General features: G+C 51.1%; 5 protein-coding genes across 5 annotated transcripts; 2 read left to right on the top strand and 3 right to left on the bottom strand.

Moving 5' to 3' along the window:
• Window positions 1–787: 787 nt before the first annotated feature.
• On the bottom strand, window positions 788–2,931 carry CC84DRAFT_1258596 (DUF1766-domain-containing protein). The gene is made up of 2 exons (XM_018184842.1): window positions 2,222–2,931; window positions 788–2,165 (listed from the first exon to the last, which is right to left on the bottom strand). Exons 1-2 carry the CDS (start codon window positions 2,787–2,789, stop codon window positions 835–837), a joined length of 1,899 nt encoding a protein of 632 aa, XP_018037881.1. The 5' UTR covers window positions 2,790–2,931; the 3' UTR covers window positions 788–834.
• A 2,952-nt stretch (window positions 2,932–5,883) lies between these two features.
• Window positions 5,884–7,308, top strand: CC84DRAFT_1117904 (uncharacterized protein). Its single transcript, XM_018175509.1, has 2 exons — window positions 5,884–6,247; window positions 6,298–7,308. Exons 1-2 carry the CDS (start codon window positions 6,148–6,150, stop codon window positions 6,843–6,845), a joined length of 648 nt encoding a protein of 215 aa, XP_018037880.1. The 5' UTR covers window positions 5,884–6,147; the 3' UTR covers window positions 6,846–7,308.
• Window positions 7,309–7,841: 533 nt separating this feature from the next.
• On the bottom strand, window positions 7,842–8,543 carry CC84DRAFT_1243093 (uncharacterized protein; the record flags this gene model as incomplete). Its single annotated transcript, XM_018184109.1, has 1 exon — window positions 7,842–8,543. The coding sequence occupies exon 1, from the start codon at window positions 8,385–8,387 to the stop codon at window positions 7,842–7,844; it is 546 nt and encodes a 181-aa protein (XP_018037879.1). The 5' UTR covers window positions 8,388–8,543.
• A 1,442-nt stretch (window positions 8,544–9,985) lies between these two features.
• On the bottom strand, window positions 9,986–11,270 carry CC84DRAFT_1204976 (uncharacterized protein; the record flags this gene model as incomplete). The annotated part of the gene is made up of 2 exons (XM_018181944.1): window positions 9,986–11,065; window positions 11,232–11,270. 2 exons carry the CDS (start codon window positions 11,268–11,270, stop codon window positions 9,986–9,988), a joined length of 1,119 nt encoding a protein of 372 aa, XP_018037878.1.
• Window positions 11,271–11,962: 692 nt separating this feature from the next.
• Window positions 11,963–14,835, top strand: CC84DRAFT_1243083 (copper amine oxidase). The gene is made up of 2 exons (XM_018184108.1): window positions 11,963–12,789; window positions 12,847–14,835. Exons 1-2 carry the CDS (start codon window positions 12,334–12,336, stop codon window positions 14,743–14,745), a joined length of 2,355 nt encoding a protein of 784 aa, XP_018037877.1. The 5' UTR covers window positions 11,963–12,333; the 3' UTR covers window positions 14,746–14,835.
• Window positions 14,836–14,863: the final 28 nt, after the last annotated feature.

The following is a 14,863-nucleotide window of genomic DNA, read 5'->3' as shown; positions in this document are numbered from 1 at the left end:
CGCTCACATACGACCATGGGACACTGAAAAGTAGCTATCGTGTTCCATTCGCCAAAAGTGCGTGCGTTATTTCTGGGTTACTTAATGCGCCTTTTTTTCAGACAACAGTAGTCTGGATCCGTACGGCTGAACAATGACCACTGCTATTCAGCATCCCAAGTCCTGCATCCACGAAACATTCTTTTGTACCGCCTTATCAATTTCAGCTATGCGCATAATTATACGGGGTCTTTGCGACTCCCGTAGCCCTGATTTAGCTTACTTTGCGCTGCCTATTTCTGTTTACTTCGCCACGGCGCGGACTACGGATCAAGTCAGTGCCTATTAGCTGATCTCCGCTATCTGTTGTACGGGTTTAGCCCATCACTCCCATCAATGGAAGTTCTTTTGGTTTTGTAAGACCTATTGAAACAAAGTCTCTCTGGCAGTATAACTACGACAGTTGACCAAGTAGGTGGAGGGACAAGGCGGGGTGGCTGCAACGTATTGTATTGATTGTTGTTGTGTACATCTCATGAAGCTCTCGCCTTAAAGTTAAGTGCACTTGCCCACCAAGCAGTGCCTGCCACAGTGGGTCATTATGTGACTCCGGCCTTGCGGAAACACCTTCCACCACCTGGACTGAACCCACATATTCTCAACAAGACCTATAAAAATCTATACAGATTGCCGTGACAACGGGTCTCCATTCTTAACCACCAGCGGTATACACGAGTTAGTTTACGTTTTACTTCAACGCAGTTTGCATATGGTCTAAGTATAATATAACAGGATGCTTGAATTCGAAGGCGGAAGTGACATATAACCACATACTTGCAACAGCTTGCAGCCACGCTATAAACTCCGTCGTTTAGGCTTTTTGGGACCTTTTGCGGCAGCACGACGCAATGGTAACGGCTTCTCGGCAAGAACTACCGGCTCACACACCTGGTCCAACGTCTGCATCACCTCGGGTCTCAGTACCCATGTGTCAGTTATGGGGTCGAGCGCATAAGGTCTTTGCATGATCCAGTCTTGCCACTTGCGGAAGATTTTCGTTACCGAGGCCTCTCCCACATCGAACCACTCTTGATGAGTCTTGTCACAACTCGGACAATATCTCTGCTTCCGACATTCCTTCAATTCGATGTGAATGAGCCGCTCGATGCGACTAACGTGAGGGATCTTCGAGAGCTCTTCACGTTGCGAGGCGGGATGGTACATGTGTATCCGATTGCAATCCCGGTTCCATTCCTTGAGACGACGTTCGAGGTCATTGGTACGTCCGATTTTGACTTTCCCGAAATGTTCCTTGTCCCAAAAGACATATATGAAGCCATCCTTCAGGGAAGAGGGCGGGAGTGGCTTGATGATTTCTCTGTGCAATGCAGTCGATATGCTTTGATCTTTTGTGGACTTCGGTTGATAAGCCCTAAATCCTGGAAGATGTGCTTGCTTCCAGGTATCACCAGCGGGGTTCTTTTTGGTCGCCGATGGCGCTACCGGTTTATCTCGAGTTTCGAGGGTCTTGCTGGCTGCGCTCTTTGTATCCTTCTGCGGAATATGCACTGTCGTAGGTTGGACTCCCGTGGGCAGATGGCGGGGCGCAATTGCACTCAACCATGCTTGGAATTCTGTACGTTCCGCACCCGACAATTTTACGAAGCAGGTCGCCAAGTTCTTCAATTTCTCCTGCCTTTTGCTCGACCGCGCTACGTTCCGATGAGTTCCACACATGACTGCTTCAACAAGTCGCTCGATGTGTTCAAGAACCCCCGAGGGATCGGCCTCGACATTGCACCTCGAGAGGTTCCGAGATATAATGTCAATTCCAAGTCCTGGACTTTTCGAGGAGCACCTCTCCTGCGGCTTCCCTACCTTCGAGGCAACACACTTTCCATGGTTTTCCATGACCCTGGATTGGATAGTCATGGGAACGATGTGCTCCAAGGTCGTATGGAGTAGGTTCGAAGCCATCTGAGTGCGCGGCAGGCTGTTCTTGTCGCTTATTTCTGCGGTGCGTTTGACTTCTATCTGGGGCTTTGACTCACTCCTTGCATCATGCCTCGTCACGACTATCGAACGATGTGGCCGAGCAGAAGTTTTGGACTCAGTGGCTCCCCCAAAATTGAAGTCAGGTCTCAAATTGTAGCATGGCTGAGCTGCGGCCGCATTGGCGTTCGCGACTGGCGTGGATATGTTAGCTTTGCTCGGTACGATGCCATCGGGTACTACAACTCACTGGCTTGAAGCTCTTTGGTCAGGTTGCGGATCAACTTCTGCGGCTTGAAGAAGTAATCTTCATCTTGGGTAGGGTCGATCCCCAAGTTTGTTTTGGCGCAGTGACTTGCGTTTAGAGTCGCTAATGCGTCCCTTGCCCCTCCTTCCTCGACGCATTTCACTGGCAATGCTTTATATGCCCGGGGTGCAGGAGATGAGTCCGGAGACACATAATGCGCTGATGGCGGTGTCAACGGCGTCAACGTAACGTCGCTGCAGGTTGGGCTGAGATGATGCGATGACGGTAGGGGCGAATCCCAGATGTCATCGATTGTGCCTGGAGAGGAGGCTGTGGACGCTGTTCCCGTTGAAGGCAGTGGTAGAGGTGTCTCTGAATTGACATCAGAATGATCATCGACATTGAAAATGCCCAATAATCCAGATTCGAGATCATTAACGGGTCCTAACTCCACGTTGCGAGGAAGATTGGTACTGGCGAGCGACTTCTCTTGAACACTGTTTGGTTGAGCTTCGATTTTTACGACATACTGGCGATTTTGTATGCTTCTGTTCGGTGTATGAGTAGCCATGACCTATGAAGCTGATCTAGGTCTGAAGAATGAGTAACGCAAAGATTGGAAACAAGAGACACTTGGTAAATACAGTGTCTGATCGATGTTGTGCTGACTGAAGACAACAGAGGTTCGTTCTTGCCGTCGTATATGTGCTTCGCGTTCTACATGAACCCACCCAAAAAGAGGCGCGGTTGAAGCTGAAGGCTCCCAGCATCGATGATACGGTAGATACAGGGTTCAAGGTTTCACATAAGCGCTGGAGTCGAGCCATGTATGTACGATTTGCGGAATAACCTGCAAGGCTGCAACAAGCTTTGAGCTCGATAGGAAGGTGGCAACATTTGCTCCAGGATAATGTTCAAATTGAGTTTGGTGTCAAGTTTCTCGAACTGAAGTTCGAGATACGCTGTATGGGCTATGTCGCAGACTCACAGACCTGGCTGTAGCACCAGACGTTTCCTAATCAAAGGGTGGGGATGCGGGAGGGCATACTGAACGACAGTCATTGGGCCCTCCAAAGACCCACAATGAACACTACCGAGTCATCGTATTAGATTACTCAATGAAAGTGTACTGCAATCAACTCGGCCGTCAGTAGCTTGAAGTGAACGGCAGGAAGACCTCAAGTCCCACCAATCGAGTGGTAGTTTCGCACGAAACAATCCAAATTCTCGAGTCGGAAACCGGCGCATCATACGCGTCTGTCCTCAAAATACGAAACGGCTGTACCTCAGCTGGATCAATCGATAAAGCCAAGATGCAGCTGTGCGGCGTAGTCAACTTTGATATCGAGCTCATTGGTGGTCTGAGCTTCGTGCAAGGCGCGAAGTCCGAAGGACGTCGTCATTGGCTAGGGTCATTAGACGATATTATTCTCCTAAGGAGATGACTACGCGCAGACCGATGTAGAAGAGTAACAAGCGCCTGGAGGTTCGAATCATCTCTGCCTCGCCAAGTGATGCTGTTGAAGTAACTACATCCAGCGCGCTTCAGACTTTCATGGCATTTTGGAGCAGCGGGCCGTAACACGTTGCGTGTCCCAACAGCCAGCTTCTCGGCATCAGCGCTAATATTCAGGCTGGGGCTGATCCCGTGGCCCCTGTATGTAAATACACGCTAAGGACTCCCGTTCATTCCGACACCCGCTGTGGGGCACAAATGGGAACGTGGTTAGCATGCAGGAAAAACGACACTGCTGGAGGCGGGTTGTAGCAGCTCTACATGAAGTGCACTGCTCGAGGCCCTAACTAAAGCAGGGCGTGTTTGATATCCCAGACATCCCGGTTCGAAATTAGGCCGGAAATATGACCCAGCATTTGAGACGTGAGTTCGGTGTTCTGGTTGGTATTTGAGGCCAGAATTTGTAGTATTCAAACCCAGATGAGACGGTGCTTTGTCGGTCAAATTTGAACCCCTGTTGGTGGCTTTCTAGGAGTGATTGTTGCCTTAATGATATTTCCGGTACTAGGATTAGACCCGGAGGTCCTGCTAGCCAGCTGTTGCTCGAAAACAACTAAAGTCTCGAAAATCGAGCGCACATGATCTGGCAGGTAAGCTGAACAGACCTGCACTTCTAGCGCTGGCGGGTGCCATCAGCAGCGTTGCTGCCGTAGTTGCCCAACAAGAAGAGTACCAAGTATATTCCTACAGATGTTCTAGGGCGTGATTCTGGTCTGGGAAAGGGGCGGCAATGGCTTGAGGATTGCCTAGGTGACGATAAACAGTTGTATGAGGAGACCCGATCACGATGAGAGACGTGGGACGTGTTGCTCGTGTTCCTACAGTCTCGTCAATTAGTGAGCAACGGCAGGCATAATAAGGCAGGCAATGTTACAGCTGAAGAGAAAGTACTCACTTTTCTATACATTTGTCCAAATGAGTCATCCTTAAGACGATATCACGAAACTTTCATGAAGTCCTCAACGGGCTGCTGTACCTATACGAGGACGTCTTAAGAGCTCCGTCAGTGAGATTTCTGAGCATACGCGAGACAGTCCGAAGCGCTGGCCGTACTTCAAGGACTGCGTCGGTGCGATCGACGGCACGCACATTCCTATATATCTAAAAGCAGAGGACCGAGAACGATACCGTAACCAGTATGGATATCTGTCACAGAAAGTAGCAGCTGTAGACTTCGATATGAACTCTCGTACATATTGTCTGGCTGGAAGGGCAGCTCTCATGACGGCAGGGTCTTAAAACGTGCCCAGTATCCAGGCTTAGCGGCGCCGACAGGCAAACATTTCCTTGCAGATGCTGACTACCGTAATTTGCTGCAGCTGCTTACACAATATCGCGGTGTTCGGTATTATCTTCTAGAGATCAAGGACGTCGGCAGGGACGTGTAGATGGCGAAGGAGCTGTTAAATTTTACCCCCTCAGCATTCTGAAACATCGTCGAGCGTATTTGCGGTGTCTTCAAGCGGCGCTGGCGTATATTTGACAGGCCGTATGAGTTCTCTGACGAGTCTCAGGTAAAGCTTGTGTACGCCCTGGCAGCCGTCCATAATTTAATCAATCGCGTCGGCAGCGCTGATGCTGGCCTGGGGGATATGGATAAATTGGACGACGTCGAGCGGGTGGAGGCTGACAATCAGGAAAATTTGGCTACTTCAGAGGTCAGCATGAACACAGAGAGGGACAGGATGGCAATGGCAATGTGGAGAGCGTTCTCAGCAGCTCGCAGAGCCCTTCGTATGTACAGGCGTGGCGAGAAAGTGTGGTTTTGAGGAGAAGGAGCAAATTGAGCAGTCGGAGCTACTGAGGCAGATTTCTCTCTAAGTCAAATAAACAGCTCGCCAATACACTGCTGCCTGTTTGACTGTTCACCTGCTAGGTATCGCAGTAGGCGCGGGAATTCCCTAAAAGTAGTGTTCTGCCGTTGTAAAGTCACAAGTTTAGGAATCTTAGGCGTTGTTGGCATGTAACTGTAGTCTATTCAAGCACGATATGGCCGGTATAGGAGGCAGTGAGTGTTGAGGCTGGCGGGAGAGGCATCAGGTGGCCGGAGTGCGGCCGACGTGAGCGCGAGAGCCGCCTGTGCACGCTAGGCCCCTCCACTATTTATTTTTGTCATGGCTATATGGAATAGTAGCTTTGTTGCCTTCGAGTCAGGGACAACAAGAGAAGTCGAGGCAAGCTGGCTACATATAGTATTAGTGAGTCGCTCATATTGGCCAGGTCCGACACGTGCGCGCGTGGCAGCTATTCGACGCTAACCCGGCCCGGAAACCAGGGTCCATAACGTCATCCCTCTGCACGCCCCAACGTTCACGCTTCACACGCAGTTGCCTACGCGTCGTCAAAAAGCCACGATTTACGGAAGAAGGATCTTCTGACTTCCTGCCACCCCATCGCACACACCACACGCAAGATGTCTGCCCAAACCGCGGCAACGCGCCTCCGCCGCACCTTCCACTACCCCTCCGAGTCTGACGACGAAGACGCCGTAGAAGCCGGCATGGACGAACAAGGTTGGTACCTCACCCCTGCGCCCCCCTCAGTCAACTCTAACATTACCAAGACCAAGCGCACCTCCTCACCACTCTCTCAACCCACGACACGCACACAACCTCAACCTACACACACCTCCTCCTCGTGCTCCCGCTTCTCCCCATCCTGCTCTACATCCCACACTTCTTCCGCCTCTCCACCCTCCCTGCCGCCGGCCTCGCGATCCCCTCCCTCCTCGCCTCCGCATATACCCTCTATTTCCTCCCTCTACCTCCCGTGCAAATTTCTGTCTCCCACGTCGTGGACCTGCAGTCCCCCTCTGCGAGATCAAGAACAAAACCTGCCGAAACGAAAGCGGAAAGGCCGCCAGTGCCATATATATCCGAAGCGACGGCGGACTTGGTAGCGCGGTACATCGTTGTCGCGAACGGGGCTTTGTGTGCGGTGCTTGCGATTGCAGAGATGTTGCAGGGGCGATCGTGGGGCGAGGGAGTCACAGTGGGAGGAGGGTATCTGCCTGGACTGGTTTTCACAGTAGTGATGTTTGCGAGAAGGGAACTTAGGGCTGTGGATATGAGTGAGCTGGAGCGGTTGCAGTATCAGAGTAAGGGTACATGAAGAAGGAACAATCTAGCTACAAACCCTTCCCCTCATTGATCGGGCACGCGGTGAAGTCTTTAGGTTGGGACTTGGGTCGCCGTGTGGAAGCCACACGAGTTCATTCCAAATTCAGACTGCCATGTTTCGTAACAAGGTCAAGGACTTGGAGCCTGAGCCTCTCAGAGGTAACCAAATGATGCCTCTGACTTCGGAGCGATGGTTCCGGAACCTGCCAGCTCTCAGAAAGATTAATCTCGTACATTGTTTCATTGAAGAGCGACCAGAAGCCGAACATTATAGCCCGTTTGAAGAGGTGCAACACGCTTGGCAAAGAGATGGAGATGAACCGCACACTCGTTACACAGATAAACCAGAACAAGCTGGTTACGAAGCCCTCTACCCCATTTTTCAGTCATTAGACGTTCTATACCGCGCACGTATCGAGACTTACAAGTAATATCGGTGTTCAAGGTGTCACCCGCGATGAATATCGAGGCCGTCCGGCCAATTGTAAAGACGACGGCACTGATTCAATGTCAGCCTCCCGCGAGCGCATGGCACTCTGTTCACACTCACCAATAGGCAAATACAAACACCATAACCGTGAGAAACTTCTTTCGTCGCGTCATCTGGATCTTCAACACGAACGGCATCGGAACAAGCAGCAGCCACAGATCGATGACAACGCGAGTCACACCATGCCCGAGCTGTATATCGACGGTCCTGGCGGATTCTAATGAGGGCCGACTGGAATCTTTCTTCCAGGTTTTGCTGGATTGAGACTGCGATATCTAGAAGGGACGCATGGCAAGAACAACAATAGAAGTGATGACAGCAGAGGTAACCACTAGCGTAGGTATGGCCGACGATTAGAATGAATTAAATGTCATGGTAGACTGAAGCGCGATAGTCGATCCTAAGAGAAGGGCTGGGAAAAGGCGCGGGTGTGCTTGGAAGTTGAACAACTGCGGCGCAGCACCCCATGCTACCGGTGCCGTATAATTTCATTGGACGTTAAAAGGCATGTGTGCGCACATACTCGCGGTGAAGCACATCAGCCCCAGCACCACCCAGCACCACATCAATCGGCGCCCAGTACCTGACACCGACCCTCATAATCAGTCGTGCAACCCAAGCCATGCCGCCAAGGTAAGCACCAGCATCGACGTGCCGCCGAACCTCCTCTTCATCACGTGTTGACTCTGCAGCTGTTCTCCACCGTGGGATGAAATTCCTGTACTCGACTCCCGCGGCCTGTAGTGACAAGACCATTGGTACAAACAGAAGGGTCGAAGTGTGTAGTGCGGTCAGAGTGCGGACGTTTTTGAACACATTCGCCGAAACTGTGAAGCCAAAATTGAACAGCTGCGATGCGTAGCGAAGCGCACCAATGCTGGCGATGAAAGGCGCGGCGTCGACCAGAGTTGCTTCAGCGTCTGTACGTTGTAGAACGAGTGGAAGATTCTTAGTGTACTGGGTCGGACACCGACCAATCTGGGGATGCCAGGCGTTATCCAAGGGCGTCTTACTCGACCAGAAGAGAAGTGATTGGAAAGGCATGGTGCTTTTGTGTTAAGTTCGATATTCCAAGCACGAAGAAGATTTGAGTCAACGAGGTCAATGCGGGTGACAATACTGACAATCGGTTAATTGCTGGAAGATTTTATGGTTGTAAAAGATGCAGAGTCGAACATCAATATCGATGATGTAGTCGATCTCGTTAGGCAAGATCGACGCGGGTGAGGCTGAAATTTAGCGCCACTACCGGTACTTCGCCAACGTGAACAGACAGCACTACGAAACTCTCATCCAAATGCGCGTTGCCTGTGAAGCTGTAGAAGCTTTGCATGATTCTCTAGGAGTGTGCGGGATCGATTCGAGAGAATCGCCTGCTCCGCATTATTGGTGACAACAACAAGGGCTTACGCAACCAGCTGCAGGTGGTTAATTCGGAATAGCTTGAACGCGTATATAGTCTGCGCATGGCTCTGGATTGATGAAAATGCCGTTCGTAGAGGGCGGGTGGCTGGCTTCTGTTGTGTATGAGTGGTAATAGTTGCAAGGTTGCTTTGTTACGAGGCTACACCCAAGGGCTGCTGCTTCCTAGCTTCTAGAGTTGACGCATCGTTTCCACGAGACACACACGTGCCCAAGTGGGGATGAAGTGGAACAGAGACCTGGTATCGACATCTCACGCACGACCAGAGCTTTCACCAAAGCCCAATTCCTCAAACCCCGCCTCGGATCACGCAGTGCCCAACCGTCAGAGCATACCACGATCGCAATTTCCACCAGAGCTATATACACCACGGTGTATCGCCCAGTAGAAGCGATTGCAGACGCAAAGCTTTTATGCCTATCCAGAATATCGGGAACGCGAGCGCTTGCCACAATGAAGTGCAGCGGGTGTGCTCGATGAGGCTGCCAGTCTGGTGTAATCATTTTCTGCTTGGAGCGCCACAATTTCAAGGATCATAATGGTATGCGACGATGTGATGTCAGGGGCGTGAATTCGACCCGGATTTGAAACGTGTGGAGTTCGCGAACGGGTACTTGAAGTGGGAGAAGTAATCATTGAGGCCATGGAGACGATATGGAAGACGAGACCTGGACAGGAAGCCAAGGGAGCTGAGGACAAGATCAATAGTCTGAAAAAGATCAGTAATGTCAAAGATGCGCCTTTCACATTGAAAAAGTGTTGTGGAAAATGTTAAGGCGCAGCGGGAGACTGCGACTGGAAAGTTCAACTCCGCGAACGTGTTGTTTGTGCACAACTTGCTGTCATGATATAACGGGGTACGACTTAGCCTTCTGATACGGATGTAGGTGATCTTTGCTGGGGGAGCAAGGTGGGTTTCTAGTAGCGGATCGTACGAGGGAATTATATAGCGTATCTTTGATCTGAATTTTTCTACCTTGGAATTGCTTGTATCTGACTGTACGGCAAGAGGAATCCCTGGCACCATTACACTACCCCTGTCGGGTATCGATTGTGACCTGAAGAATGATGGACCAAGGTACGCAGCATCAGGTAGTACTAACACCTGCTAGCGTTTATTTGACAAACGAATCTCCCAAACATAAGTGCCAAGATAAGTCGTCGCGTGATGATTGGAGTCAAAACCAGTTCGATAACATCGAAACAGGGTGCAGTTTTTTCACGCCAAGAGCAACTCTAATTTCTCATCCCAGCAACGCCTTACCCAGGCAGATTGATCGTCGGGCTTGAGATACTTGTATTTCATGTTGAGGAGATTAGAATGATCTTGTCTCCAGATATCGCGTGTCAGCCTATCCAAGCACTGCTTGACATTCCTCATACATTGACTATCATATAAGCGTTGCAGCATTGCCATCATCTCGACCTGCGATGGACAATTCATTCCCGGATAAGTTTCGCATCCTAGAACCCACAGTGGCCACAATACCGTGGTTGCGGCACTATCTTCCATGGGTATTGTTGAGATGGAGTCGTAAAGAGCTTGGCGGAGCCGCTGAACATGTGTCGATTTCACATCAAAATTTGTCGATCGATGAAGAAAGATCTGTGCGGCCCTAGAGTGACATATAGTCGCGGCTATGTTGCGCCTGTGAGCCGCCATGACGTTACGTCCATCAGCCGTGGCCACTGCTAGCATTTGATTCTCTCCGTCGTTGTCATGTTGTTCCAGTTCTTTCACAGTGTCTTCAAGTTGACCAAGCAATGTTGCCTGACGCACAGAGAAGGCCTCCTGAGAGATGGCATTTGTATACAGCTCTTCGATAAGTGTTGCACAATCGCCCAGAAGCGCCAGCGTCCAAGCGCTATACCCCAGGTCGGGATCCGGTGTGTATGTTCGAAGGCCCTCGATGGTAGTCTGAATGGCGCTGTCCAGCCAATACTGTTTGCCGATATATGGCCTCCTCACACACGGAACGCATGTTATGATGTCGGTAAAGACCAGTGATCGAACTGATGACACGAGCACGGGGCTATCGAGGCTGAACTGCGGCTCGTATCTCGCCGGGTGGTCTAATGGGCAAAGGCAGCTGAAGTATTTGTGTCTTTCGACGATCAAGGACCGCGCGCCCCGCAGTAGCCACCGAACCTGAGCAGGTCCTTGTTTATGACCTGCGTTGATGATTTCAGGACCAAGCAAGAGAAGAGAAGCTATAATTGAAGCATCCTGAAGAGCTGAGGAAGGCAGGTGAAGCTGTTGAAGATGACCGACGGTGACGCTGGTCGCGGTGTTGTTCGTCTGTTCGAAACTATTCAGCTCGGCAATCATTGAGTTCAGGGACCTCTGCTTGGCCTGTACTAGAGCTTCCTCTTCCGTCAGCCCCAAAGAGAGCATGTGTGCAGCAGAGGCTGCGAGCATGGCGTGAAGGGCTACGCGCTTGCGATGACATATCAGATGTACATACATGCCCCGAAGCTGTTGAGAAGCCGCCGGATTGAGACATGCCTGCGGAACGGTGACTGTCATCCAGTGCTCGAGAAGGATTTCATCGGTGTAATGAAGACGAGGCGGATTGGATGGCCACAGCGCACCACCGATCCGAAGGTCAACGCTGACGGTTGGTCTTCTTGGCTTGGCTTTGCTGCGGCCTTGATCTATCCAGCGCAATGGCTGCACATATCCTCCACAAACAAGGCGCCGCTCCAAGCAACGAGAGCAAGCAGGTTTCCCTTCATCGCACTTAGTGTGAAGGGAACGACATGTCAGGCATCCTAGAGACAATGTTAACGTGTGGGGTCGATGAGTGCGGTAAAGCCCCACTCACCGGATCGTGAACGTCGAAAATAATTCGGCTCCATCAAGGTATGCTGCCCTGTTGCCGTACGTGATGGATTCTCGGAAAGCTGTGTGGCTTGTCGACACACACCAAACTATAAAGAAGTGATATTGATAGGCTATCTTTGCCTCAGGGGGTCTGGCTTGGAGCTACAGAAGCTACGCCCAAATTTTGCAGTTGTTGAGCCATGCACGCTTCTGCATGTTTCACACGCGCCGGCTTCGCTTTGCCGGCGATGCGCTACCGACGGTGTGACTAAGTCCTGCATACACATTATGGAGTGGAGGTTAAGACAAGAGTCCTTCAGAAGCGCATGGACTCGGCGGTTGGACCTCGGCGTACCTACCTGACATGGACTGGGCGAAACGATAAATGCCAGCCAATCATGCCCCGCACAGATATCTCGTCCGTCGCTTTCTGTTACAAACATCTGCCCCGTATTTTGGTGAACAGGGGTTGGGTTATCAAGCCCAAATAGAGACAAGCGCATGTGCATTCACTTTCTGCATCGCATATCTTGGCGGATGCGGTGGGCACTGAGCAATACACGCTCGACCAGATTTCATTTCCTCATCAGTGATTCGGGATCGGTCTGGCTCATATTGGAGCATCGAAGTCGCCCAAGCGGCCAGAGGATGGCCTCCCTCATGGTGTATAAGTATCTGCCTGGTCCATACGGGAATTTTCAGCTTCGACTATTTTTCCTTTCCTTTTCAAACAATCTGACTTCATGAAGTCCATCTATTTGGCAACGGTACTCCTCGTTCTGGTCAGCGCAACCTTCGCTGCACCTAATCCGAGATATAATCCTACTACCCGTGAAAAACGGAGACGCGGGTCATCATCTTGGTCTGGCCGTCGTTCGCTACAGCCTCGAGACAGCTGCCCTGTGCCGGAGGATGTTGCGGTTGTTGCCCCCAAGGCCAACCCGTTCGTTTCGCTCTCTCAAGACGAGATAGACAGCGTGGCGATGTGGCTACACGATCCAGCTCAAGGTCTCAATCTCACAAACACGTCAAGTGCGACCATCTCCCTCAGCGATAACTACATCTGGCACGTGGATGTGCTCAAGCCCAATAAGTCGGATGTCCTCTCATATCTCGATGCCAGTGGTGTTGTGCCCAGATACGCTCGCGTGACACTGATCGAAGGTGGTCGCGAGGTGCCAATCGTCGGAGAGTACTCAGTGCGTATATCTGTACCTACGAAGCTTCCGTGTTATTCATGCTTAGTTTACCTACAGGTTGGGCCATTGCCCATCTCGAACAGTACTCGAAAGGAAGCTTTGGACAATATTTACAATGGACCGAATGGTGCAAAGCTGCTATGGAGTGCAGGTCCCGTCGACTCGCTCCGACGTGCTGCCATTGACAGCTTGATGAACGCGACACTGGCTCCGATCGCCGACCTGACTAATGATCTTCTTGAAATGGCATTCTACGGATCCAGCGACTCTCGGTCTACCATGATATATTTCATGCAGAGTCCTGCATCCACCGATGGCGAGAAGAGCGTCTTCTGGAGCCCTTTCAGAAGGAACGGGATGGAGCCTTGGGACCAACCATCCGATCTGTACATCCAGTTTGATATCACCGGTACTGATGCCTCACAATGGAGATCAATGAAAGTGGTCTACAACCTTGAGGTGTACGACTCCGTGCAGGCTTTCTATAGTGCATGGAAAGCTGGAAATGTTACGAAGACCTCGCCGCCTGCGACCAACATCGAGTTTCTATACAAGAATAAGACAGGGTCCACGCGCGAACTGGAGGATCGCATGGCGCCCACAGTTCTGTCTCTTGATGGGAACAGGTTCAAGGTTGACAAAGAAGAGCAGTACATTGAGTATTTAGGTTGGACGTTCTACATGCGCTTCGACTACGATGTCGGTGTGCAGTTCTACGACATCCGATTCAGAGGCGAGCGCATCATGTACGAACTGTCACTACAAGACGCCATAGCGCAATATGCCGGGAACAACCCATTCCAGGCTGGCACAGCTTACATGGACCGATTCTACGGCATTGGTGCTGCTTCTGTGCGACTTATTCCAGGATACGATTGTCCGTATCACGCAGCCTATCTCAATGGCTCGTACGCAACCACCAATCAAGAGTCGTATTCTCAAATAAATTCCATCTGTATCTTCGAGACTGACATTGGCACGCCGATTACACGTCATATGAACCCTGTCTGGAGCCAAGCAACCAAGGGCTCCAAACTTATTGTTCGCATGATTGCCACGGTAGGCAACTATGACTACCTCTGGGACTATGGATTTTACGTTGATGGCACGATTAGCGTGGATGCTCATGCCTCCGGCTACATCCAAGCAAACTATTACAGGCCAGACGACGAAGGTCGTTGGGGCCCTCGGGTCGCGGAGACGATTGCGGGTACACTGCATACTCACGTCATGAACTTCAAGGCAGACTTCGATCTTGTCGACGAGAAGAACTCACTTGTCAAGACCGAGATCGTGGTGGAGAATGTCACGCAGCCCTGGTTTGATGAGTCCTTTGAGATGATGCGATACAATATCAGCGACGTCGAGACCGAGGATGATGGCTTAATGGACTTGCCTGCGAACGGGCAGACCATGTTCACGGTCGTCAATAAGGACCACACGAACAAGTGGGGCCAGCCTCGTGGGTACCGCATCTTGCCCGGTTTGTCCAACGTCGTCCTCGCATCTAAAAGCTCACCCTTTTTCCGCAAGAGCGGGCAGTTCGCTAAACAGCCCATTGCTGTTTCTCGCCAGCATGACTCAGAGCCTGCCTCTTCTGCAACCTTGAACCAAAACGTGCCAGATGCACCCCTGGTCGAGTTCTGGAAATTCTTCAACGGTGAGTCACTCGTGCAGGAGGATTTGGTCGCTTGGGTCAATCTGGGGATGCATCACTATACCCGCAGTGAAGATATTCCCAACACTCTGATGTCTGAGGCGCATTCCAATATCTTCTTCGCACCGCAAAACTGGGGTGACACTGAACTCACCAAGGACCTGGCCAACTCTGTCATGATGTATGCGGAGGGCGCGGACAACGAGATCGTCATTGAAACGAATGGCGTTGAACCGCCTTCTTGCTTGAATTTGGGTCCGGAAGACTCACTGCTTGGTGTTTTTACTGTGAGCGAGTAGGCACAAGATTCACTGCAGGGGTAGCCAGGATGGATTGGGTTTACATTCGCGCGGGCATTCGTTCTCACTGGGAAGTAGATCTCAGCCCAATAGGAACGAGCTCTGTACGCACTTTGCG

This window comes from Paraphaeosphaeria sporulosa (assembly GCF_001642045.1).
Source record: "Paraphaeosphaeria sporulosa strain AP3s5-JAC2a unplaced genomic scaffold CC84scaffold_4, whole genome shotgun sequence".
In the NCBI taxonomy this organism is placed as follows: Eukaryota; Fungi; Ascomycota; class Dothideomycetes; order Pleosporales; family Didymosphaeriaceae; genus Paraphaeosphaeria; species Paraphaeosphaeria sporulosa.
This window is presented reverse-complemented; position numbering and strand designations above follow the sequence as displayed.